The sequence below is a fragment of the Trachemys scripta genome, chromosome 14 (assembly GCF_013100865.1).
Source record: "Trachemys scripta elegans isolate TJP31775 chromosome 14, CAS_Tse_1.0, whole genome shotgun sequence".
NCBI lineage: Eukaryota > Metazoa > Chordata > Testudines > Emydidae > Trachemys > Trachemys scripta.
The window spans coordinates 2,733,604-2,760,976 of record NC_048311.1 but is presented as its reverse complement, the minus strand read 5'-3'; the positions used below and the strand labels follow the sequence as shown (position 1 = coordinate 2,760,976).

The following is a 27,373-nucleotide window of genomic DNA, read 5'->3' as shown; positions in this document are numbered from 1 at the left end:
TGTTAAAGGAGCACTCAAGGAAGATAAGGCCATTGCAGAGAAGCTAAATCAATTCTTTGCCTCTGGTTTCACTGCAAAGTATGTGAGGGAAGTTGAAAGTCCAGACTCCAAGGTTTTATTCCCAGTTTTGGGAGGAAAAGCTAATTTAGTGGTCAGAAAAAGAGGACATGGAAGTCAGGACCTCTGGGTTATATACCGGGCTCTAGGAGGTGAGTGAGTGGGTGGTTACAATGGGAACAGGAATCACGACATCTGGGTTCTATTCTCATCTTGGCCAGTGACTCAGACAAGTCACTTGGGCCCAGATCTCACAGATATTTAGGTGCTTAATTCCCAGTGAGAGTTATATGCCTCGATACCTTTGAGGATCTAGGCCTTCATCTCTTTCTGTGCCTGTTTCTCCACCCATAAAATGGCAACAATGATACCTATCTTTGTATTACAGACAGACAGAAAGGAAAATTCTATTGTGAAATACACCAGTTTAAACCTGGAGCAACTCCACTGAAGATAATGGGGTTACATCAGTGAAATTGAGAGAGCAGTCTAGTAGGAAACATTGTATACAAGGGATTTTATTATTTTCCTTTGCCGATTTTGCCAAGATTTCCCACATTTATATTACCCACAAATGTTATCGACGTCCTGCATTGCAGATCCCTCCCACAGCTTTTGTTGACTCTGAATCTGGATATATATTATTAGGATTGTCAAAGGCATTTAAGCAAATTAGATGCCTAACCCTATGGGAGTTAGGTGCCTAGCTACTTTTGAAATTTGGCTCTCTATTGCCAGTATCCTTCTGTATTTTCCAGTCCTGGGACTTCAGAATGAGGAAAATCCCAAATGCTATATAAATGTGAAATATTTTTTTATTGATATTACACTATTTGTAAAGGGTTTGGGAATCAAAATGACCCCAAAATTCCAGGGCTAAATTTTTCAAAACCAGGAGCCTAAATTTTGATTCCTACACCCTGATTTAGCCTCCTAAATAAGTGACTTTCAGAAATGTTGAGTAGGGTTATTCAGCACTTTTGAACAGACCCTACATCAGGATTTCTGGACAGTTCCTCTAAAAACTCCAGCCTAGCTTTTCAAATTTTGGCCCAAGATTGCATTCTCTAATACAGACTGAAACATCTTTTTGAGAGATTTCACAGAAAACCACTGATTTCCGTCACACAATTTTCCCAAACTCAGCTCTGTAAAGGTCTGTAGCCACATGGTTTGAAGCCTCAACGGATTAATGTTTCGGCATCTCGCCTTTTTGATTCAAGGAAATGAGACACTGACAGGTTTATGCTCTCAGCCAATTGCAAAGCTGCTCTCTTCTCTGTCCCGCCTACCACTTCCTCTCATCTTTCTGTCTTTCATCATCACCATGCTTCCTGTACGTATCCTGTTCCTGTACTCCCAGACCAGCGTGCTTGGTAAGTGGCAAGATCTCTAGCTCGGTTTGAATCCTTTGCCATTCTGAGTTTAATTTTTGCCATCCACCCATGTGTTAGGATTGGAATAAATGTAGTTAAACTGTATGTGGTGGAGAAAGGTTTTCCCGTGGATTGAATTTGGCCTTAGGGTTGAATTCAGAATCCGTAGGCCAGCCCTTTACGTAAGGCCAAAGGCAGGGGATTAGTGGGAATGTGCTCTGTTAAAACTGTGCGATTTTCAGCGACACCCCTGAAATCCCCATTGACTTTGCAGTCCCTGTGTTTTAATAAATTACTATGTGTCTGCAGGTTCCTCTTCAGGTCTGCATGAAGTCACACATGCTGTAGAATGAGTTCGTGATCTCTCTCCTACTCCTCTCTTCTCCCCACCCCTGTATGATTTGGTGACTTGTTTCAGGGCACGCAGGGAGTGTGCTGCAGAGCTCGGAAGCTAACACAGGAGTTCTGACGCTTAATTTTGCCCTTTAATCCAGTAGATTCTACTCCCAGCTCTGGGAGAGCAAAGCCCTGAGACCCACTCCTTCTGTCGTAGGCAAACCATCATAAACAGCAGTAGGTGTTTTATGTACAGATCTGTTTTTAAGAGGAAAAACCACGTGGTGGGTGAGCTGGTGAAAGTTGAACAAAGAATGTCCCTGCTGCGGAGGGAGGCTGGGTTAACACAGTGCCTTCTGCTGTGTGTTCTAGCAGTCTCTTCAGGGGTGTGGAGTGAGCTGGCAGTGGGTTTGACTTGGTGTTCAAAAATGCTGCTGCTGGTAATGGTGAAATTGCCCACGCTGTGTGTGGCCCACGTGTTGGGGGAAAGCTTTGGCTATTCTCCCCGCTTTATAATTTGTGGCTGGAACTGCATGCTGCACCACTGAAGTAAATAAATGGAAGCTTAATTACAAGAGAAGAAAGTTGAGCAAGCTCTGCTGGCTTTGAAACACAGGATGGAATTCAGAGGCTGTCCTGAGCCCAGTCTGACTCCAGTGATAAAACTTCCATCTACTTGTATAGTGCCTTTGCCAAACCCCACGTGCCATCCAGACCCCCTTTAAAAAATGCAGTTTCATGATGGGGGTGGGTGGGCTGGGAGTCAAGACTCCTGACTGTTGGCTCTGACCCTGTTCCAGTGGTGACCTTGAGCAAGCCACTTTGCCCTTGCCCCTCTGTATCTCAGTTTCCTCACCTGTACAATGTGAATAATACTTCATAAGAAGCATGTGAGGCTTGATTCATTCATGATTATAAAACACTCAATCTTTGGGAGTTCCTAGAAAAAGAGCACATTATCAAATATTGTTGTTTTTGATCCTTTATTAGCTACTAGTGGTTGGGTACTTCATAACCTGTGAGTGATCCCAGACTGCAACTTTTACCTGATCTGTATCACCTACTCCTTGCACCTACCATGATAAAGAGAGCCAACAATTTTTATGCAGGTCAGAAAGATACCCAAGAGCCCAGTATCTATGAAGCCTCAAAGGATTTCAGATACAGATTGCAAAGGCCATAGGCTGCAAGCAGCCGGGCTTTAACAGAAAGGTTCTCTGCCCTGCTCAGGGAGTTGGATCTGCAAATGAAGCAGTGGGATAAAGTCTGGAGGCTGATTCAGGGCAGTAATGGGTTCAATTAAGGATTATTCTAACACAGAAGGTTAGAGCTACATAGAATGTGTGGCCTAACAGGCCTGTCTTCTTGAGGTTAGTGCAGGATTGTTCCCTACAGTCCGCTTTCTATCACTTTGTTCAGTCTAGTTTTAAAAGTCCCAAAGTAAATCAGGAAGAGCTGAGATTAGAAGTGTAAAGCCTTTTGGCTGAGAGGAAAAATGAACCAGCAATTAGGGTGCTAGCCTGGGACTTGAGAGACATGGGCTTAATTTCCTGCTCTACCACAAACTTCTTGAGTGACCTTGTGCAAGTTTTAGTCTCTCTGGGCCAGATTTGTATAGGTACTTGGGCATCTAAAGATACAGATAAATGCACAGTGAGATGTTCAGAAGTGCCTAGGTGCCTAACCCCTACTGATTTCAATCTGCCTCTTTAGGTGCCCACAGACATTTAAAAAACTGGCCCTCTGCCTCAATTCCACATCTGTAAAATGTGGATAATAGCAATGCCCTACATCACCAGGAAGAAATTGTGAGGTGCTCAGATAGTTGATAATGGGAGCTCTGTTTCTGGTGCTGGGAGGAGGTGGAGTTTACTGATTAGAGAAGAGTGAATTGAGATTGACCTTCATTTGGTTCTATTCATGGCTCTGCCTCTCGCTGTGTGACCTTGGGCAAGTGATTTGCCACTCTGTGCCTCAGTTTCCTCAGTTATACAGTGGAGATGATATTGACTTCACAGGGTGGATGAGGCTTAATATTTGTAAAGCACTTGGGCTGGGATTGTTAGAGGAACCCAAGGGGATAAGTAAGGTGCCTAATTCCCTTAGACTCTCTGAAAGCCTCTGGAGATTTTTGGAAGAAAGGAGCTAGAGAAAGACAAACCCTTATTACCGTATTAATTTTAGTGGGTGTAGCTTCTGCATTATTGGTGACCCCTAAAGGTGGGAACATCCTGCTGTGGAGGCTTTTACAATCCTGTCTCTAGTGTAACCTTTAAACACCAATTTTCTGACATAGCTATGGCAGGGTTGGATGTGGTCTGGTTGCCAGGTTTTGGTCTGTGTATCCTAAACTAATGTTTGTATGTCTTCATTTTAGACTGAAAATGGAATTGATGAGCTGGGAGGAAACAGTTGCTTTGGAGAAATGCCACGTTCCAGATATGGGGCTCAGTGAACTGGTATGAGATTGGCTTCTTACAGAGGAACAGAGAATCCCTGTCCAGGGGGTTAAACATTACATAACAGCAAAACTGTCAAAAACTAGGGGCAACTATAATGGGTTAGAACAGGGGGGCTAGGAGTCAGGACTCCTAGGTTCTATTCCCAACTCTGGGGGAGTGTGGACTAGTGGTTAGAGCAAGGGGAATCGAGTTTAGTTGTAGAGAAGGGGGACTGGGAGTCAGGACTCCTGGGATCTATTTGGCTACCTCTCTTTAAGTGCTTTAGCAAGACCTAAAATGTCCAACCTGGAAAGAGGACTCCAGAGTATTCCTGTTAGATCAGGGCAGGCTTAGGCCTGCCAGACCACCTATCTCCCTTCCCCCAAATAGTGCAGGCTGAGGCATGTCAAACCTTCAGCTTTGGCCTTTGTAATGTAGCAGATGTTTTTCAACTCTGACTTGATTGAAGTATCTGTTACCAGCTGTGTTGACCAATCCAACTTTCAGCTGTGACAATGGAGTGTAGTAGGAGTGACTTGTGGCTTCACAAAAACAACAAGGAGTCTGGTGGCACCTTAAAGACTAACAGATTTATTTGGGCATAAGCTTTCGTGGGTAAAAACCTCACTTCTTCGCATCCGAAGAAGTGAGGTTTTTACNGGAGTCAGTCTTCATCCTCTAGCCTCTCCACAATCTGAAACAGGCAAAGAAACATTCATAAGACTAGAGTGTGACCAACACAACCTCTTCCTCTCCCCTACTGTTGCAGCTACACCAGAGATCAGAGTTACCACTGGACTCATCTAAACAGGATCTCAAATTTTGTTAAGGCCTCAAGCAAAAGACCGAACAGCTTCAGACAAAAAGCATTAGTTTATCTGCAGTGGCAGGAGGAAGAGATGAACCAGTCCTGGACAATGAGGACTTAAAATCTGAAGGCCTCAAGACATGTGAAGCCACAAGTATCGGGGGTAGCCGTGTTAGTCTGTATCTACAAAAACAACAAGGAGTCTGGTGGCACCTTAAAGACTAACAGATTTATTTGGGCATAAGCTTTCGTGAGTAAAAACCTCACTTCTTCGGATGCGAAGAAGTGAGGTTTTTACCCACGAAAGCTTATGCCCAAATAAATCTGTTAGTCTTTAAGGTGCCACCAGACTCCTTGTTGTTTTTGTAGATACAGACTAACACGGCTACCCCCGATACTTGTGGCTTCACATGTCTTGAGGCCTTCAGATTTTAAGTCCTCATTGTCCAGGACTGGTTCATCTCTTCCTCCTGCCACTGCAGATAAACTAATGCTTTTTGTCTGAAGCTGTTCGGTCTTTTGCTTGAGGCCTTAACAAAATTTGAGATCCTGTTTAGATGAGTCCAGTGGTAACTCTGATCTCTGGTGTAGCTGCAACAGTAGGGGAGAGGAAGAGGTTGTGTTGGTCACACTCTAGTCTTATGAATGTTTCTTTGCCTGTTTCAGATTGTGGAGAGGCTAGAGGATGAAGACTGACTCCCCACCCCCATAAAATGATCGGGGCTGAAGTGGAAAAATGAAGTACTGTAACTGAATCTTGAAAATGGTCTGTAATGAAACATCCTGGACCTGAGCCCCAAGGACAATAGGGTAAGGGCCTCCAACTGAGTAGGGCCTTAAAGAAAAGGGACTGAGTGGTTTGATGGCCTACCTGAGCTGAGATGAAGATAATCAGCTCCTGTGCTTTCAGGGCTTGCTCTGATCTGTTAGGAAGTTGCCAGGGATGTGTTGCTAGAGGCAGGATGCTTGACTTGATGGGCCCATCCACTGTTTTATTATTAGTTGTATTACACTGTAGCCTTGAGGTCCTACTGTGCTAGGGTTTGTACAGACACTTCATTAGGGGCCATCCCTGTCCCAAAGATTTTTGTTGACTTTGTCTACTTAGGTTATAAAGGATGGAAAACAGGAAGTAGCAGCATTGCAGATGGGGAACCGAGGTACAGAGAGCTGAAGCCTGAGATTTTCAAAGGAGCCCAGTGGAGTTAGGTACTCAAATCTGAGATTTAAAAGGATTTGCTTGAGGTCACCCAGGTAGTTTGTGGCAGAGCTGAGAACTGATCCCAGATGTCCCAGTCCAGAACCGTAACCACACAACTGTCCCTGTGCTTGAGGCACTTTTTAATCCTTCACTTTCCATGGCAAGACCTATGTTCCTATGTCTCAGACTCCAGAAATATTGGGGATAAGATCCTCGCTCTTGTGGCACAATGAGCACCCCTTGGACAGACACTTGGTATTGGGGGAAGTGTGCTACTGTATGAGACAGCCCATAATTGGATGCATGGGGGCTATCTTGAGGGTTGGTGTGGAGGGAAGACCCAGCCTACAAGAAGTTTCTTCTCAGACCAGGAGACCCCTCTGGTCTTTGCCATTGGTGATGTCCCAGCTGGGTTTGAGGGTGTGGGTGGGGTCTGCCATCATGAACTGTATATTCAAACCATCTTTCACCTGATCCACCCTGATGCCACATGTGCCCTGAGAAGACCCCACTACATCAAAGAAGGAGAGAAGCATGAACTCCCTGTGTGGCTTCCATTTCAGTCCTGCAGTGAAATCTGGGCATTTCCCATAGTAGATGGGGTCAAGGTTTAAGGCCAGGAGGGACCATTATGGCCATCTAGTCTGACTTCCTGCATTGTGCGGGGCATAGAACGTCACCTAGTAACCCCCACTATGACTCCCTGACTCCTTTCCCTTTCTAAAACTCAGCCGTTCTCCCCACTTTCCCCGCATGGGCCTTTAAAATAGTTCCCTGCACTAGCTCTCGCCTCAGTGTCTCCAGGTAACTTCACTGTGCCATTTCCTCGTCTGTAACTGCTGTGCCCTTAGCAGCTGCTCGTATGGCTGTATTGAAAAGCCAGATCTTCGTTTAAGGCCAGAAGGAACCATTAGATTGCCTAGTCTGATCTCCAGTTCAATACCGACCAGAGAATTCAGTCTGGATTGGAAGACAGCAAGGAATGGAGAATCCACCATCCCTTGGGAGTTTGTTCAATCACCCTCACTGTTAGAAACATGTGCGTTATTTCTAATTTGAACGTGCCTGGCTTTAACTTCCAGCCATTGGTTCTTGTTCTGCCTTTCTCCATTAGATTAAAGAGACCTATAGGACCCTGTGTTTTCTCCCCGTGAAGGTACTTGTACACTGTAATCAGGTCACCTCTCTCAAGCTTCCTTTTCTTGATTTAAACTAAACAGATTGAACTTCTTAATTCTCTCACTATCAGGCATTTTCTCCAGCCCTTGAATCACTTTTATGGTTCATTTCTGAACCCTCTCCATTTTTTCAATGTCCTTTCTAAAATCTGGACACCAGAACTGGATGTGGTATTCCAGTATCAGACTCACCAGTGCCATATACAGGGGTAAAATCACCTCCCTGCTTCTACTGGCTACTCCCCTGTTCATGCATGCAGGGATTTTATCTGTCTTGCAGGGGAAGTTGGGAAGCCAGGGAGTCCATGTTGCAATGTGAGGAAGTTGGGTGAGGAAGCAGCTAAAATTCTCAACCACTTGAGGTCTCAGAGTCCTGGGTGGTGGTTTGTGTGGGAGGGGCAACCACATTGCCACTTTTAGGACTAGGAGGGGTCTGCTGTGATGAACCGCATGTTCAGTCCGTGTTTCACCTGATCTACCCTGATTACACACATGCCCTGAGCAGACTAATGAAACAAACACCTGCAGCTGTAATCTGATTGGGGGGGAAACTGATGTTCTAATGGTTTCCAAGGCAACCATATGTAAAGTCCCAGACAGTGAGGGGATAAGTAGCAGATTCAGGGGACCTCTTCAGAAACATGGATCAGGTTTCTGTGCAAATGTAGGCGGGACAGAGATACACGGAAATGAGTTTTCCCTGTAGCTGGTAGCATGCTCTTTTTAATTAAAAAAAAAAAAAAAAAAAGTCATTACCTGGAAATAATTCCTCTTTGCTTCTGTAGGTGCAAGAACTCTGAAGACAAGATTGGCTGGTTTCGCTTCTTCCTCACCCTGGATCCCGTATAGGAATCACAGATGTAAGTGCTGCAGGAAGTTCGTATCCATCCAGTTTCTTAGTGTGGTCCCAAATTGGTACCCCCAGCCAATATCACTATCGGGGGAGGTATGGGACAAAAATAGGGTACTATGGCAGACCTAGTTTGCCAGCAGGTAACAAATGTCTGGCATAGGGTACATCATGCATTCCTCATTCAGTGACAAACAGTCTCTGAACTGATCTTTCAAACATTGCCAGGCTGCCTTTCAGTGCCTGAAGCTGCAGGTGCTTTCAGAAAGCCATATCTTTCTGCACATATGAACAGGGACTCCCTGCTGCAGAACTTTACTGGGGTAACGGCTTAATAAAGGTTTGCTATTTGGGGAAATTCACAGGGTGTTCTTTCTAGGGAAGTCCACTTGCTCTCAGAGCTGTTCATTTAAGGGAAAGTGACCGCGATGACCGTTCCTCTTGCTGCCACAAGCCATGGGCAGTGGGATTTTGTGTCATCGTAGATTAAGCTTGGCCTTTCTTCACTCAGGGTGCTCTTGGATGGGTTTGGCCGTTCGTTAGCACCTTCTGAATTTTGCGGGGTCAGACACTCAAAGAGGCAGAAGGGGACTGGACTCTGGGGACAGAAATGGGCTGGGGACAGAAATGGGTTTAAAAACAACCTGCTCTGTAAACTTTAGGCAGTGGGCTATAGTAACCAGATAGTAATTTTTCAATGTGAGCTGAAAGATTGCCTGCACTGAGGCACTAGGAGCTATGCTGGCCTCAGCTGGGAGGAGTTAGCTTCACTGCACCAACTAGGTTTCCAAGATGCAACTGTGTGCTGCATAATACATCTCTGAACCTTTATCTTTACAGGGATGATTTGAGATGAGCCTTAAAGGAAAGGAAAATGTATCTTTCTCTCCACCAGCATCAACTGTAAGAGAGAATTTGGGGCCTGAAGATTAAAAGATTTGCCCTGTCTCCGATCTGCATTACAAGGACTCTGAAGTTATGTCCAGGAAAGGCTATACTAAAAACAGGATAAATAATAAAACTAGATTGAATGGATGTGTAAAAGTTGGGTGTTCTTGTACAAAAGGGCAGTGGTAGAACAGGGGGAAATGGAGCTTTCTCAACTCTAATGCACTGGTCTGAATTCAGCCCAGGTCAGTAGTGGCTGTAGTTGGGATTTTCACAGAAGATTTAAGGGAGTTAGATGCCGTGCTGCATTAGGCTTCTTTGAAAATCCCATCTTTAATCCATTGCAATTTTCAGTTGCCCTTTCTGTGAAATGAGTTAGGGCTTGATCTCATGTCTGAGATACAATATCTGTCCAGGTATTTTTAAAACTCGTACAAAATTGAGGATCAGGATGGTTAACCAACATTGATCTATTTACCCGTATCCAAAATTACTTTCCACTCTTCCGTGAATTGACTCCATCATGTCCACTATCTGTTTTCTACTACCAACACCATTTAGGTTAGGCTGAGATTTTTCAGATGCACTCAGGGTTTGGACACCCAGTTCCCATTTAAAAAAAAAATAATGGGAATTTAACAGGCAAATCTCATAGATTTGAAAATCTTAACCTAAATGTATTTAAACCATGTCTCCCCGACCCTACAGGTGCACACTCCTCTGACACCAGCTCAGACCTTTATTTCATGCTTGGAATGTTGGCATCCTCTATCATCCTGTTTTCTCTTCACCCCAGATAAACAGATGTAGATCCTTTCCCTATTGAGCTGGGGGCCACCACTGCAGTCCTGCTACATCTTGCAGCTGTTGTGCTGAACAGCTGGGAGGCAGCGAGAGAGATGGAGCTGAGAGGCAATGCTATGTGAAATAAATTCAGCAACATGTGGTTTTGAGTTTAGATAGCCAGGGGAGTTATACTTAAGTCAGGACAAATTTTCAGTGGCATGAGCAGAGATGCCAAGCTGGACCCTCAAAACCAGGGCCATCCCAGAAAACATGGGCCATTTGGTCATCAAGAGTTTGAACTAGCTTTTGGGGGTTCAGCTGAACACAAGAAACAAGCATTTCCCCAAAATCATGTACTTAAAATTAAACCAGCATGAATCTTAAAAATTTGTAATTCTCCATTTTTAAATTTTTTTTGTTGTACTCCATGTTATGGGAGAAGTTGCAATTTTATTCTTTTCACGTGATTGCTTTTTAACTGGGTGAAGGTCTCAGTTTGATAGCATTTCTGTTCATATGTAATGTGATAACTTTTGAACACTGCATGCATCATTTCCAACTTTTCAGGGAATGTTTGAGGTGCTGAGGGCCAGCAACTTGTTCACTTTTGAGAAAACTGGAAAACCAAAAGGGAAAATGGGAGGAGGGATGATAGATGGACACATGGAGCCTTGCCAGTTGTTTAGCACAGCTGCTGCTTCAAGCAACTCTGCAATTGTCTATAGACTAAAGAACTGGTTGATGGAAGCCATTAACTCCTTCCACCATAACAGTGCCCCTAGCTCATTTGTGTGTCCTACCACCAGAATTTAACCTTTGACACCCTAAATAGCTTCTCATAGACCAAAAATAGGGAGAGGGGGAAGTGGGGGCACGCACACAGCCTCTGGTATGGGGGGGGAGGAAGGGGAAGTGGGACTGCACAGAACCTAGTGGGGGAAATCCAGTTTGGGGGAAGGGGGCACACAACTCCTGGCATAGAGGGGTATAGGGTGCAGAGAGAGCCCCTGAGGTGGAAGCGGAGAATGGGGAATTGGGGCATACCCAGCCCCTGCAATTGCAGGGGGAGATTGGGGAACCCTGCTATAGAGAGATGTGGGAATGGGGGTATACAGAACCACTCCCACATGGTAATTTTGGGGACCTTGGCATGGGGGTAAGTGGGAATGAGGACGCACACAGAGCTGCTGGCAAGGGGGAAATGGAGGGATGCAGGGAGTCCCTGATGTGTGCAATAAGCTCAGCCTACAGAAGCTATGAAATGTACAAGCCATCAAGTTAAATCCAAATATAACACTATTGACACCCCCCCCCCCCCCCCCAACTAGCTGGTAAGATTTGCAGTTAGCAGGGTGGGTGATTGATTGAATCCATGTGGAGTTATTTTATGGCATGGTTATTCTGGGGGGGCATGAGACCAGTACAAACAGCAACAGAGGGTCCTGTGGCACCTTTAAGACTGCATAATACAGAGGGTGAGACTCCCAAGAGAAACTGCTGAGCTCCAGTTCATTTGCAAATTTGACATGATCAGGATTGAACAGGATTAAAGACTGTGAATGGCTATCCAACTACAGAAGCAGTTTCTCCTCCCTTGGTGTTCACACCTCAACAGCTAGCACCTCACCCTCCCTGATTGAACTAACCTCCTTATCTCCATACTGATTTATTACCTGCCTCTGGAGATTTCCATTACTTGCATCTGAAGAAGTGAGGTTCTTACCCACGAAAGCTTATGCTCCCAATACTTCTGTTAGTCTTAAAGATGCCACAGGACCCTCTGTTGCTTTTTACAGATTCAGACTAACACAGCTACCCCTCTGATACAGTACAAACAGGGATGTCTTAGCATCCTGGGAAATGGAGTCTTAAATCACCAGCTATCACAAGTTCAAAGCTGGCTCCTTCCAGCAGTAGCACCTCCCATCAGTGTAGGAGGCAGGATAGAGAGTCAATAAAGAGATGGTTGCTCATGTATTGCCCCTAACATGCAGATGAGCACCATTTTGACATGTATCAGGGGGTAGCCGTGTTAGGCTTGGTCTACACTACCCCCCTAATTCGAACTAAGGTACGCAACTTCAGCTACGTGAATAACGTAGCTGAAGTTCGAAGTACCTTAGTTCGAATTAGTTCGAACTTACCTTGGTCCACACTCGGCAGGCAGGCTTCCCCGTCGACTCCGCGGTACTCCTCTCGGCGAGCTGGAGTACCGCAGTCGACGGCGAGCACTTCCGGGTTCGACTTATCACGTCCAGACTAGACGCGATAAGTCGAACCCAGAAGTTCGATTTCCAGCCGTCGAACTACCGGGTAAGTGTAGCCAAGGCCTTAGTCTGTATCTACAAAAACAACAAGGAGTCTGGTGGCACCTTAAAGACTAACAGATTTATTTGGGCATAAGCTTTCGTGAGTAAAAACCTCACTTCTTCGGATGCATTTTGACATGCCTGTTATTGGGATTCTAGAAGTGCTGTTTTGATGTGGGTTGAGAGGGCAGTGTGGGTGCCATTTTGACATGTTTTTTTATGGGGAGACCATGGGTGCTATTTTGAGATGCAGTTGGGTTCAGTGTGCCATATTGATGTGGCTTTTATGAGGAACCTGTGGGGTGCCATTTTAATAGGGGTTGAGAGGTGGGATGTTGGGTCTCTATTTGATAGTTCTTATTGGAATCTCATTGGTATCATTTTGAGATGGGTTGGAGGTGGCATATGGGTGCCAGTTTGACTTGGCTTTTTGTGGGGGAAGCCTTGGGTACCACTTTGAAAAATGCTGCAGTGGGTAGGTACCATTTTGACATGGCTTTATGGGGAAACTGTGGATGCCATTTTGATGCAGGTCAGGGAGCGGACGTGTTAGTGTCATTTTCACGTGGATCAGGAGCGGGCGCGTGGCTGCCTTGTTGAAATGGGTCGGGCAGGCGGGTGCCCTGGTAACGTAGGTCAGGGAGAGGGCGCCCGGGTGCACCGGTGACGGGCTGGCAGCGGCAGGTCGGGCAGTGGGGGAGGGTGACCTGGTGAAGTGGGTCGGGCAGCCGGAGGGGGGGGTGCCCTGGTGACGTGGGGCCTGGGCGCTAGCTCAGCAGCAGCACACGGGTCTGGGCTTGTGGGCAGGGAAGGCGGTGTTGCGGTCGCTCACTCCCCCATGTCATGGCCCCCTTCCCCTACAGTGGCTGTGCAGAGAAGCCGGGGAGGGACTTTCGGACCAAACCATTTCCGCAGAAGGGGATTGTTTTGTGTAAACAGCAAGCTGAGACCCTTTTTGGCGCACTTTGGGACACCAGCCTCTAGTCAAAATATTTTGTAGCGAATTTTTGTCTTTATCCCTCAAGAGCTAGATGGATTTTGCGCCACCTCACCTCCTAGTCCTTTCCCCCTTTCTCTACAGTGGTACGTTCCACGCTCCTTCCCTGCTCTCCCATCAAACAGGGCACCAAAGCAGTGCGGGCGGCGCGAGACGCGTTGGGACGCTGAAGGGAGAAGCTGTCGCGCGCCGCGACCGTTGGCGGGTGCGAGCGGGAGGGAGTGGGGGCAACGCCGGACTGCTCCTCGGCGAGGGGAGGGGGAAGCGCACGGAAGCAGCGGCGCATGCGCAGAGACGGATTTCCTCGCCAGAGGCGGTTGCTAATTTTCCCGCCCTTTCTCTGCCCCAACGATTTTTTTTTAACCGCTGCGTGGTTTAAAAAAGGCGGCTCAATGAGCGAGTAGCCCCCACATTATTTTGTGGGGTACTAGCTCCTCCCCACACCCCGTGTCAGTCTTGCCCGCCAAATATAAACGTGTGTCAAATTCACCTCGCAGGACACGAAGGTACAGCCGCCATTTTATAAAATGGAGCCGTTTGTGACTCAGTGGCTCTGTCAAAGCCAATGGGGCAACCCCTCTCCACCCTATACACACATGCATACTCCTAAAAACGACAATGGGGTGCCTACTAATCCCACATTGGCTTATATCAAAGCTGCGAGGCACCCATTTTGGCGCATGTCATGCTTATGCTGTGCCAATGTTGGCTCATGCCAAGCCAGTGTGGGTGGATGCCCTAAAAAGGCCACTTTAATGACCAAAAAACACACTGGTGTCAGCCAGGCTCACATTAACGAACACAAAGTCCCAATATTGCCATGAGATAAAATGCTGTTGGCGTGTGCCAATTTGGACATATAAAAATCCACCATATAGACTCATGGCAGTACTCTGTCGGCAAACATCAAATGCTCAATGGCAGGAAAACATTGCATAGTTGCAATGTCAAAAGATGAATCATCCAAAGCAAGGAATCCTGTGTTGATGTGTGACCAGACACCATTGGTATCCACTAAACCCGTATTGGTGGGACAACAGAAATCCGTGTTGGCCCATGTCATAGCCTATAATGGCAGAGGGAAATAATCCCTCTACCAGCACCTGTGAAACTGCCATTGGTGCACCCCAAACCTGCACTGAAAGCCTTGCAGAAAACTACAAATACACTTTGGAAGTAAAAAGCAACAGAGGGTCCTGTGGCACCTTTAAGACTAACAGAAGTATTGGGAGCATAAGCTTTCGTGGGTAAGAACCTCACTTCTTCAGATTGCCACAGGACCCTCTGTTGCTTTTTACAGATTCAGACTAACACGACTACCCCTCTGATACTTTGGAAGTAGTTGTCTTAATAGCCGTATAGTTCCCCCTCAAAACTTGCACACACAACTGACTAGCCCAAGAGCACAAAATGAAGTCAGGGTGGGTGAAGTGATATCGTTTACTGCATCAACTTCTTTTGGTGTAAGAGACAAGCTTTTGAGATACACAGAGCTCTTCTTCTGGACCAGACCTGGACCAAGCTCAAAAACTTATCTTTTATTGAACCAGCTTCTGTTGGTGAAAGAGACATCACCTCACCCATCTTGTCACTCTAATATCCTGGGACCAACATAGCTACAACACTGCAAAGTGAAACTATGGCAGAGTTGGGAAGCATCTGCAGGAACCTTAATTTCAGTCCCACCTGCTCTAACCACTAGAAAACAGGCTTCTCCCAGAATTGGGAATAGAACCCAGTAGTTCTGCCTCCCAGACCCTACTGCCTGCACAGAAGAGGGGATAGAAACTAGGAGTCCTGACTCCTAGCCACTAGACTCCACTTCTCTCCACAACTGGAACAGAACCCAGGAGTCCTAACTCCCAGCCCCACCTAGGGTGACCAGACAGCAAATGTGAAAAATCGGGACGGGGGTGGGGGGTAATAGGAGCCTATGTAAGAAAAAGACCCAAAAATCGGGACTGTCCCTATAAAATCGGGACATCTGGTCACCCTAGCCCCACCCTGCTCTAACACCTTGGTGTTAATACAGGCCAAACCTGCATTAGCACACTATAGACCCCATGTGCATTGGCAGAAGTAAAAAGCTGGATCAGCACATACCCAAAAGCTGTGCATCTCTGCCAACTGTGCTACTCTATCACCATTGACATGCACAGGACTCTCCCAATGTGGCTTTTGGACACTATTAAAAGAATTATACTTGCCCCTTCAAAATATTAACTAGACTGGAAGAAATGTCATCTCCCGAAGGGACATGGCCAATTTCACACATAGGTTGTCCAGAACCCCAAAATGAGGATTGACACTTAGAGTTTCCCCAAATAGCCTTTAAAGTATCCTGTGACCATTTTAGTGGCCAAATGTGGGATTTTGGTTGCCACTACTTTTGAAAATTGGGCCATTTTTTCTTCAGAGACGCAAGAGGCTTCTGAAGAAAAATATACAACTGGTTATTTTGATGCAGCATAAAAGTGTCAGTGTTTCCACTTCGGCTTTTAGGGTGGAATTTATAAAGCAGCATAAGGGAGTTAGATGACTGAATCCCATAATTCAATGGGAGTTGGACGCCTAACTCTCTTAGGCCCCTTTGAGAATCCCAGCCCGTATGTTTGTTTTGCTCTATAGGTTTGGTGTGGTGAGTGGCAGATTCCTTTCCACCAGGGGGTATTTGTTTTGGAGTCAACACCCTTGCTGTTGGCTCCATTAAAATGTCTGTGTGTGAGGACATGTTGCTGTGCAATTACCGCAAGTGCCGTGTCAAGCTCTCAGGCTATGCCTGGGTCACGGCTTGCTCACACATCTTCTGTGACCAGCACGGCAGTGGGGAATTCAGCCGTTCACCAGCAGTCTGTCCTGCCTGCAACAGTGCCCTCTCTGGCAAGCTAGACATTGTCCGCACTGAGCTAAGTCCCTCTGAAGAACACAAGGCCATGGTGTTGGCTGGACTTCGGCCAGAGACTGTGCTGGACATCAGCTCCCGCGCACTCGCCTTCTGGACATACCAGGTAAATCCACCTTAGGTGGGGCATCAGCATGATGTCCTAAGATAGGTAGACACCTTCAAAAGTGTCTCTAAAAATATAATTGGGAAGAGATTTTGTTTGCTAAAGGAATGAAAGATCCAAAAGTCAGTCTTTATGGCTACCTATATCTCATGCATGGAGGGCAGAGCTGATACCTAGGTCACTCCAAAGGGAGGGCCACCGTGCTATATTTTTTGTCCTGAAAACTGTGGAAAGGAGCCAAAGGGAATGGAATAGGATTAAGAAATCCCATTGTTTGGTTTTGTTGTGTGGCCTTGGACCACAGAGAAGGTTGCCCCTCACTCTCTGGTTCAAAATCACCAGAGTGTGGCATTTGCACTTCTCCCTCCCTCCTTCTCTGTCCAACTGTCAGTGTAAAACATTATTGCTCTATTAGCCATTCCTCTCTTTCTCGTCTGTCACCGTGGAAGGTTCTGTCCATCTTTGCTACACATTCTTTCTTTCCTCACATCACAACAGTATTAAAGCACCTCACAAATATTCATGAATTACCCTCAAGGAGAAGTATGTCTCTATTACTATCTCCATTTTACATGTAGGGAACTGAAGTATGGACATTAAAGCAACATTTTTAAGTGTCCACTAATTTTAGGAGTCTCACATTTGAGTGCTCAACATGAGACCCATATGACCTGATTTATAGAGATGCTGTGTGTGACGGGTTGGGTCACAGAAACCCCCTTGGGACTGCCACCTGATGTGCTGAGACTACTTCTGAGCTGGTTTTCCCTGCCAGCTTGGGACTTCAGTAGCCTGTCTTGTTGAGACAGACACGCTATCCTGCTACAAACACAGACCCAGGTCTGAACCACATCCCCCACAAGCTGCAGACTTAACTGAAAACAGCTTAAGTGCTCATTTCTCTAGCACCCAGATACCCAGTTCCCAATGGGATCCAAACCCCAAATAAATCTGTTTTATTCTGTATAAAGCTTATACAGGGTAAACTCATAAATTATTTGCCCTCTATAACACTGCTGGAAGATATGCACAGCTTTTTGCTTCCCCAGGAATTAATTACTTGCTCTAGGTCAATTAATAAGCAAAAAGTGATTTTATTAAGTATAATAAGTAGGATTTAAGTGGTTCCAAGTAATAACAGACAGAACAAAGTAAATTACTAAGCAAAATAAAACAAAAACATGCAAGTCTAAGCCTAATACAGTAGGAAGCTAAATGCAGGTAAATCTGACCCTAAGATGTTCCAATAAGCTTCTTTTACAGACTAGATTCCTTCCTAGTCTGGGTCCAGCAATCACTCTCCCCCCCCCCCCCCCCCCGTAGTTACTGTCCTTTGTTCCAATTTCTTTCAAGCATCTCTTTGGGGTGGAGAGGCTATCTTTTGAGCCAGCTGAAGACAAAATGGAGGGTTCCAGAGCCTTATATAGTCTTTCTCTTGTGGGTAGAAACCCCTTTGTTCTCCTGTGTAAAATCCCCTCAACAAGATGGAGTTTGCAGTCACCTGGGCAAGTCACATGTCTATGAATGATGCAGCTTTTTGCAGGCCGACACCATTGTTTACATGTTAGTTTGAATGTTCCCAGGAAAGCTCAGATGTGGATTGGCATCTCACAAAATCCATTGTTAGTTAAGTGTTTCTTGATTGGGCACTTACTGAGAATAGTCCTTTACCAAGAAGATGACCAAATGCTTCACTGAGGCTACTTAGAACCAAACAAGTACATAGTCAATATTCATAACTTTGGATACAAAAATGATACACACATACAGACAGCATAATCATAACCAGCAGACTACAACCTTTCCATAGACACCCCACTTGGCCTCCTTGTACAAGACCTGGTGCAACCATAAGACCCTGGTTGCAACAATGATTTATACAGTCACAGTTTATGTCAATAACATCACACTGTGCACCCCACAGTTCTTATCAGCTTCAGTTGGAGTGTGGAGTGCTCAGCACATCTGAAAATCAGTCCATAGATGTCTCATGTTGGCAACCCTAAATTAGTGGTCCCTCTTGAGAATATTGACCTAAGTGACTTACCCAAAGTCACTGTGGCAGCAGTGGGAACTGAATTCAGACCTCTTAAGTCCCAGTCCAGTGGCTTAACTCCAGACCATACTTCCTTTGGTACACTGTAGTCATGCTACTATATCTCAAGTGGAGTGACTTCACTTTCCTTTGACAATCAGTGGTCAAAGAAGCCTGTCACACCTGTCATAATCTCCACATGGCAGGTTCACCAGGAGCGCCTGTACCAGGAATACACCTACAGCAAGGCTGAGGGACACCTGAAGCAGATGGAGAAGGTGTACACCCAGCAGCTGCAGAGTAAGGACATGGAACTGACCTCCATGAAGAGCGAGGTCTCCTCCCTGAAGAAGGTGCTGGAGGAGTACAAGAAGAAGTTCAGCGAGCTCTCTGAGAAGCTCATGGAGCGCAACCGCCAGTACCAGAAGCTCCAGGGCCTCTACGACAGCCTCCGTCTGCGCAACATTGCCGTGGCTAATCAGGAGGCTGCCCACGAGCCTCCCATGATGCCTCAGCCTGCTGTCTTTGGCTTCCCATTGGGTAAGATCTGTGGGGAGTTCTCATTTCACTACTAACAGAGGTTGCAAAAGCTGGCATAAGGAGTCACTACACTGACACTGTTAGTGGAGGGGACAAGGGTTTAGTGGGCTATAGAGACTGAACTCTCCCTCCATGCCATAGGGCAGGAGGAGGCACATATGTGTGTGTGTTTGAAGGAGGAGGGCTTCACACAGACCAGTCACTCTCCAAGTGTTGCCATATCAGCAACTTCCCAAGTGCTATGAACAGGGCCGGCTCCAGGCACCAGCCTGGCAAGCAGGTGCTTGGGGCGGCCAGTCCGGAGAGGGGCGGCATGTCTAGCTATTCGGTGGCAATTCGGCGGACGGTCCCTCACTCCCGCTCGGAGCGAAGGACCTCCCGCCGAATTGCCGGCGCAGATCATGATCGCGGCTTTTTTTTTTTTTTTTGGCTGCTTGGGGCGGCCAAAACCCTGGAGCCGGCCCTGGCTATGAAATATTTGATTAGACACTCCTGTGTGAGACAAGTTGATGGGTTCTCAGCTTGGACAGTTGTCCATCTATCAAACCCCACTCACGCTAATAGCCCCCCTCCTTGGCAGTCTCAGAGGAGAGGCCACGGACTGAATGGGCCATGGAGATTAAGCTCCTTTCTCCCCCCTCAGAGGGGATTTCTCCAGAACATGGGTTAATTCACACCCTGAATCCCAAAGCTTTGAACATCCCTTGTAATTTCTCCAACCTTAGCTAGCCATGTGGTATCGCCAATGCACAAACTTTACTGTGAGTCTCTGGGCATTTGGTGTGTTTAAAAAAAGGGTAAGTTTGTAGTCCTCATGGTTGCAGAGAAAAGAGGGAAACTGTGCTAATAAATGCTACAGAACCAGAAGGAAATCTTTTATATAATTTTAAGAACATCATGATTTTGTAAGCAAATCTCATGAATTTTGGGGGCTGGACTCTTGAGCATTGGCATTTGTCTCTTTCATGGGTGGTACCTCCTCATCAAAAGGTTTACGAATCCAGGCTAATGGATTTAGGCCTAAATCAGGCCTTCAAATTCTACCATGTCCTGTGACAAACCCAATCTTAGCTCCTGCATTTAAATCAAGCCGTGGTCATTCATGGTCTTAGATTTGGAGATTCTATGTTCAGTCCCTGAATTGTCACACTACTATAGTCACTAATGTCTATTCTGATAGAGAATCCAGCATCCCACTGACCCTGTATCATCCCCTTCCTAGGTAATGCTGCCAGGTTCCCTGGGGATGCCACACCAGTCCGGGGCAGGTGTGGGGAGGGAGACTTCCACTTCAAACCCTTCTTTGCCACATCCCCACCTGCGGGTGAATCCAGCAACAGCTTCTTCACCTTCGCCTCTCCCAGCAACGAGCTGGAGCCACATCCTGGAGCCAGCAGGGCCTACAAGATGAAGAGGATGTAACCGGTAATGCACCTTCCACACCTGCCTCTTGGAAATTCAGCCCATCCGTCAGTGGGGGAAAGAGCGAAAATGCTTATTGTCTGGATCTGGGTTTCTCCTCAGTATTGGGATATTTCTTTTAGGTATTGTAATGTAATCACCCTCTGATTGTCACCGGCAGATTGTCTTGACCTCTCATCCTAGTCTGTAATGCCCTGTCACCTCTGATTGTCAATTTCATTGTCACAACCTGTCACCAACAGACTGTCCCTCAGACTGTAAACCTCTCTCACCCTTGTATTGTCCCCCTCAGATTGTAAAATTGACACCCTCTGACTGTAATATCCCATCGCATTTGGACCAAGATCCTCAAGGCACATAAATACCTTTGAGGATCTGGGCCTGGTTCTGATGTACTCTGCTTAATAGGTTATAAATTTATTGTTGTTGTCTGTGTGTGTGTGTGAGATAATGTGTGGGTGTGTCTGTGTTTGTCTCTATGTGTGCATGCAAATCTATGCAAGTGTGTATTCTGGTATGTGTTTGCCTCTGTGTATGTATTTGGGTCAATCTATGCGTGGGTGTGCTTGTTTGTACACATGGGTGTATAAATCTAGATAGCTATGTATTATCTGTGTGTGTAAGTCAATATGTGTGCTTAAATCTGTGTGTGTATTTTGGTGTGTCTTTCTCTCTTGTGTATGTATACAGATATATATGTGGGTAGGTGCCTCTTGCTGTGTGTGCATTTATCTCTGAATGGGGGAGGATGCGTAGCTCCATGGGTGTGTACATGCATAGTTTCGCTTTTATATTTATGCTTGTTTTCATATGTGTGTGTGTATTTCTCAGTGTTATCCAGTATGTTCCCCTGGGTACACTCCACCTCATCCTTCCCTTTGCAGTTATTTTCCCCCACTTAAAGTTCAGCCATGTTCATTTCCCACTCATTAATTTAGCCCTCACTTTCACAAGGATTTATAATTTTTGGGCCCCACAATGGGAGAAGCAGGGTTGGTTTTGGCATCTCGCAACCAATGGATTTGTGCACTGTATACAGTGACCTTTGTAAATAGGTTGTTCACCCTCTCAGAAATAAGATTAGCAAAAAAAGAAAGGAAAAAAATTGATCTTTTGTATCTTGGTTTCTAGTCCTTGTTGGATCAAGCATGTCCGCAGTGTGGGAGGTGGGCAGTGTAGGGAGGGCAGGTTGGGTGTGGGTCTGTGAGATCAGGGAAGGATCCCAGGAGTGAGGGAGGCGGGTGGCGTGCGGAGCACAGGCCAGGTGGGAGGGGAGTGGTAAACTGGGGGAGGGATCCCAGCAATAGTAGGGTTACCATATTTTAAAAAAACAAAAAGAGAATACTCCACGGGGCCCCGGCCCCACCCCAACTCCGCCCCTACCCGCCCTGACCCCACCCCAACTCCGCCCCTTCCCCAAAGTCCCCGCCCCAACTCTGCCCCCTCCCATGAACGCTCCGCCCCCCTGCTCCTCCCACTCTCCTGCTTCCCACGAATCAAATGTTCGCGGGAAGCCTGAAACAGGCAGGCAGCAGGTAAGCTGGGGCTGGGGCGGTGGCACGTGAGGAGGCGCAGCGTAGTCTGGCCCCCCCAGCCGAGCGGCTCTGGCCCGGCTCGGCTTGGGCCCCGGGGCACTGGCCCTGGCCGCGCGGCGCCGGCCGGTGGCCGAGCACCCCCAGCCCCGGTCCCAGCAGCTCCAGCCCGGCTCGGGCCCCGGTTCCGGCCAAGCGGCTATGGCCCGGCCCCAGCCCTGGGCGAGCAGCGCCGGCCGAGCACCCTCAGCCCCGGTCCCAGCGGCTCTGGCCCGGCTCGGCTCGGGCCCCGGTTCCGGCCGAGCAGGTCCGGCCCGGCCCTGGCTGAGTGGCGCCGGCCGGCGGCCGAGCACCGCCGGCCCCAGTGGCTCTGGCTCCGGCCCCAGCGGCTCCGGCCCGGATCCAAGTCCCATGACCCCTCCCTATTTTCCCGGACATGCCCGGCTTTTTGGAATTTCCTTCCAGACGGGGATTTGAGGACCAAAAAGCCGGACATGTCCAGGAAAATCTGGACGTATGGTAACCCTAAGCAATAGGGGAAACAGCCAGTGTGGGACATGCAGACAAGGAATGGGAATTGGGGAGGGATCCCAGCAGCAGGGAGGAGGGCGGTGTGGGGAGCACAGGCCAGGCTGCAGAGGTGTGGTAAACTGCGGGAGGAGGACAGTGTGGAGAGGCTTGCAGGGGGAGGATTGGGGAGGGAACCTGGCAGCAGGGAGGTGGTGAGTGCTGGCCAGGGGGGTGGAATCAGAAAGGGATCCCAGCAGAGTTGGAGGTTGGCAGTGTGGGGAGCACAGGCCAGGTTGCAAGGGAGTGGATGTAAATTAGGGGAGGTGGATGGCAGGGTGTGCACAACATGGGGAGGGGGTGGGCAGCAGAGGCTGGGGTAGGGTTGTACCACCCTATATTTCAAGTGGCTAAAGTGGGATGGGTGCTGTCCCCAGGGGAAAGGAGACCTGTGGATGCAGGGGCTAGGTGCTGCCTGGGGGTGGGAGGCCCCTGGAGGGACAGGTGCTGCCCCCAGGTAGGTGGTGGTGGGAGGGCGGGGTGAGTGAGCCTGTCTCATACTCACCCTACAGTGGCAGCTCCTGTCCTGCAGGGGTGGCTGGGCTGGGCTCCCCACTCTGGGCGTTACGCCCTGGTTCCTGGTGCGCGGAGTCACAGCGACGTTTGTGTTTGGCCTGGCCATGCCCCCACTCCCCCGCTTCAACCCCATGCGCCAGGAATCAGGGCACAATGCCTGGAGCAGGGAGTCGAGCTTAGCCGTCCCCACAGGACAGCAGCTGCTTCAACCGGGACAGGGGGGTTGGGGTCAAAGCGGCACAGTCCCACAAAACCCAGGAGTGTTGGGAGGTCTGTAGGGCTGCCACCTCTGAGATACAGCCGGGATGGTCCTGAGCCCATCATACTAGACAGCTGGCAGCACGAACCGAGCACCCAGACAGACTTCCCAGGACAGCTACCTCAACAAAGGGATGATCCTGGAAAAACCTGAACAGGTGGCAACCCTAGCAGAGCATGGAATTAAAAGAGATCCCAGGAGTGGGAGAGGTGGGCAGTGTAGGGAGCACAGGCCAGGTTGTAGAGGGCTGGTAAATGGGGGGAGGTGGGAGGTGTCTTGACCAATGCAAGGGTTGTGTGGGTAGGTGGTGCAGTGTAGGGGCTGGGGGGGGGGGGAGGAATGCAGGGGTTGCGATGCAGGGAGTGTGTGGGAGGTTGCAATGCAGAAGTGGGGGGGTAGCAATCAGGGCTGTGTGTGTGAAGAGCAATGCAAGGGCTGTTGGGGGGAGGTGCAGTGCAAGAGCAGTGCGTGTGGGGTGGTGCAGTGAAGGGGCTGTGTGTGTGCAGTGCATAGCATTCCCCCTCCAGCCCCATAGATGTCCCTGCCTGGTCTGGGCTCCGCTCTCCTGCGGTGAACTCAGAGGCAGAGGAAGGGGAGGAGCTGGGCAATCATGGCTGAGGAGGGAGAAGGAAACCACCACCTTGCAAACCCTGGAAGTACCAGAACAGGGCTGCTGCATCACAGGCCCCTGTGAACCCTACACACACACAAACACACACAGAGCAGTGCCCGCATACACACACTGATTCCTGTGTACTCACACAGTGGTACACACACACTGATCCCTACACACACAGAGAGATCCCTGCACACACACACACACACACACACACACCCAGAGCGATACACACACTCTGTTCCCTGCACCCACAACACACACTCTGATCTATGTGCGCACACACTGATCCGTGCACACACACACAATGACACACACACTCTGATCCTGCACACAAACACAAATTGATCCCTGCACACACAGCAGTGCACATACACACACACACACTGGTCTCTGCACACACATGACACACGCACACTGATCCCTGCACACATAGCATTGCACCCATACACACACACTCTGATCCCTGCACACAGACACACACATACACACACACACACACAAACACACACTGATCCCTGCACACACAGCAGTGCACACACACACACTGGTCTCTGCACACACGACACACGCACACTGATCCCTGCACAACGATCCTGCACACGTAGCAATGCACACATACACACTGATCCCTGCGCACACACATAGCAGTACACAGACACACACAAAGCAATGAGAACACACAGTGATCCCTGTGCACACACATAGTCACACACACACTGATCCCTGAACACACACACACACACAATGACACATAGAGACACTACTCCCTACACACACACACTGATCCCTACACACACACAGAGTGATACACACACACTGAGCCTTCACACACACAGAGCAGTGCACACACATACACTGATCCCTGCACATACACACACACACACACACAGAGCGATGAACACACACAGTGATCCCTGTGCACACACACAGCGATGAATACACACAGTGATCCCTGAAGACACACACACGACAAACACAAATTGATCTCTGCACACACACATAGCGATACACACACACACACACACTGATTCCTGCACACACACGTACTGATCCCAGCACACACACACACACTTGTGTTACATACACAGACACACACACACAGAGCCTTGCTGTATACCCACCTTAGACTGCCTTCTGCTTTTTCAATCCCTGTATGTGAATTAACCTCTCAATTTTTCCATGTGCTTTTCCCTGTGCACTCACTCTGAGCATCTGGGTAGCTTTAGCCATTTTCCTTTTGCTATTTAAAGCCCCGAGCCCAAGATCTGTGCAAATAACAGGCCTGTAACTGGAAACAGGTTTGAAAGTAACAGCCGTGTTAGTCTGTATTTGCAAAAAGAACAGGAGTACTTGTGGCACTTTAGAGACAAACAAATTTATTTCAGCATAAGCTTTCATGGGCTACAGCTCACTTCTTCAGATGCATAGAGTGAAACACATAGACAGAAGATATTTATACATACAGAGAACATGAAAAGGTGGAAGTATGCATACCAATTGTAAGAGGCCAATCAATTGAGATGAGCTATCAGTAGCAGCAGAAGAAAAAACTTAGAAGTGATAATCGAGATGACCCATAGAAGGTGTGAGGAGAACTTAACATGGGGGAAAAAAAATTCAATTAGTGTATTGATCCAACCATTCCCAGTCTCTGTTTAGACCTAAGTTAATTGTGTCTAATTTGCATATTAATTCGAGTTCAGCAGTCTCTCTTTGGAGTCTGTTTTTGAAGTTTTTTTGTTGCAAAACTGACACCTTCAAGTCTGTCACTGAGTGATTAGAGAGGTTGAAGTGTTCTCCCACTGGTTTTTGAATGTTATGATTCCTGATGTCAGATTTGTGTCCATTTATTCTTTTGCGTAGAGACTGCCCAGTTTGGCCAATGTACATGGCAGAGGGGCATTGCTGGCACATGATGGCATATATCACGTTGGTAGATGTGCAGGTGAATGTGCCCCTGATGGTGTGGCTGATGTGGTTAGGTCCTATGATGGTGTCACTTGAATAGATATGTGGACAGAGCTGGCATCGGGCTTTGTTGCAAGGATAGGTTCCTGGGTTAGTGTTTTTGTTGTTTGGTGTGCAGTTGCTGGTGAGTATTTGCTTAAGGTTAGGAGGCTGTCTGTAAGCGAGGACTGGTCTGTCTCCCAAGATCTGTGAGAATGAAGGATCATCTTTCAGGATAGGTTGTAGATCTTTGATGATGCGCTGGAGAGGTTTCAGTTGGGGTCTGAAGGCGGCGGCTAGTGGCATTCTGTTATTTTCCTTGTTGGGCCTGTCCTGTAGTAGGTGGCTTCTGGGTACTCTTCTGGCTCTGTCAATCTGTTTTTTCACTTCAGCAGGTGGGTATTGTAGTTTTAAGAATGCTTGATAGAGATCTTGTAGGTGTTTATCTCTGTCCGAGGGATTGGAGTAAATGCGGTTGTATCTTAGAGCTTGGCTGTAGACAATGGATCGTATGGTGTGTCCTGGATGGAAGCTGGAGGCATGTAGGTAAGTATAGTGGTCAGTGGGTTTCCGGTATAAGGTGGTGTTTATGTGACCATCGTTTATTAGCACAATTGTGTCTAGGAAATGGACCGCTTGTGTGGATTGGTCTAGGCTGAGGTTGATGGTGGGATGGAAATTGTTAAAATCATGGTGGAATTCATTGAGGGCTTTTTTTCCATGGGTCCAGATGATGAAGATATCATCAATGTAGCGCAAGCAGAGTAGGGGACGAGAGCTAAGGAAGCGTTGTTCTAAGTCAGCCATAAAAATGTTGGCATACTGTGGGACCATGCGGGTACCCATAGCAGTGCCGCTGACTTGAAGGTATATATTGTCCCCAAATGTGAAATAGTTGTGGGTGAGGACAAAGTCACAAAGTCATTGGCACCTTAACAGCAGGATTGTCTGGCTATGTGGACTCTCTCCTCAGGCCCTATGCTACCAGCACTCCCAGCTATCTTCAAGACACCACTGATTTCCTGAGGAAACTATAATTCATCGGTGATCTTCCAGAAAACACCATCTTGGCCACTATGGATGTAGAATCCCTCTACACCAACATTCCACACAAAGATGGACTACAAGCCATCAGGAATAGCATCCCCAATACCATCACGGCAAACCTGGTGACTGAACTTTGTGACTTTGTCCTCACCCACAACTATGCATTGTAGCTACCAAATCTCTGTGCGGTTTGGGGATCGGACTTCCTTAGTTGCCTTTCAGAACAGATCTGGCCCGGTATCCGGCTCTCCATGTATACAGAGCGGCAGCATATTTATTTTGGAAGGTTTGATTTGTTTTATAATTTTATATGTTTAAAGGGTTTTTTTTTTCTTCTCTAATGAATAAAATCTGTTATCGATGCGGTTCTTGGTCAGTGAGTCATGTCTGTCCATTCCCCTACGCAACCATCTGCGTGTCTGTCTCCTTAACTACTACTCCATGTCCATGATGTGTCATTTATTTCTCTCAGGAAAGTAAATTGAGATGGTCACTAGTCAGCTCTTAATCTGACTACCTGCTCAGCCGCCCTTGGCTACGACAGCCCGATGTGTGGCTGAGCTGCTCGGCCGGCCTGCCTGCCCAGGGCCGGCTCCAGGCACCAGGCACCCAAGCACATGCTTGGGGCGGCACCTGGTAAGGGGCGGCGGGGGG

General features: G+C 47.6%; 1 protein-coding gene, 1 long non-coding RNA gene and 2 other non-coding genes across 5 annotated transcripts; all 4 read left to right on the top strand.

Moving 5' to 3' along the window:
- Nucleotides 1–1,345: 1,345 nt before the first annotated feature.
- On the top strand, nt 1,346–9,291 carry LOC117887683. Of its 2 annotated transcripts, none has more exons than XR_004648184.1 (5): nt 1,346–1,433; nt 4,147–4,228; nt 5,685–5,828; nt 8,183–8,257; nt 9,088–9,291. It is a non-coding gene; the product is annotated as an uncharacterized LOC117887683 (long non-coding RNA). The 2 variants fall into 2 exon arrangements; XR_004648185.1 differs by lacking the exon at nt 1,346–1,433 and adding an exon at nt 1,936–2,006.
- Nucleotides 7,828–7,905, top strand: LOC117887836. The gene has a single exon (XR_004648218.1). It is a non-coding gene; the product is annotated as a small nucleolar RNA SNORD126 (small nucleolar RNA).
- LOC117887833 lies at nt 8,674–8,821 on the top strand. The gene has a single exon (XR_004648215.1). It is a non-coding gene; the product is annotated as a small nucleolar RNA SNORA79 (small nucleolar RNA).
- A 5,983-nt stretch (nt 9,292–15,274) lies between the features above and the next one.
- On the top strand, nt 15,275–21,451 carry CCNB1IP1 (cyclin B1 interacting protein 1). The gene is made up of 3 exons (XM_034790049.1): nt 15,275–16,235; nt 18,477–18,810; nt 20,033–21,451. The coding sequence occupies exons 1-3, from the start codon at nt 15,939–15,941 to the stop codon at nt 20,230–20,232; spliced, it is 831 nt and encodes a 276-aa protein (XP_034645940.1). The 5' UTR covers nt 15,275–15,938; the 3' UTR covers nt 20,233–21,451.
- The last annotated feature ends 5,922 nt before the right edge of the window (nt 21,452–27,373 follow it).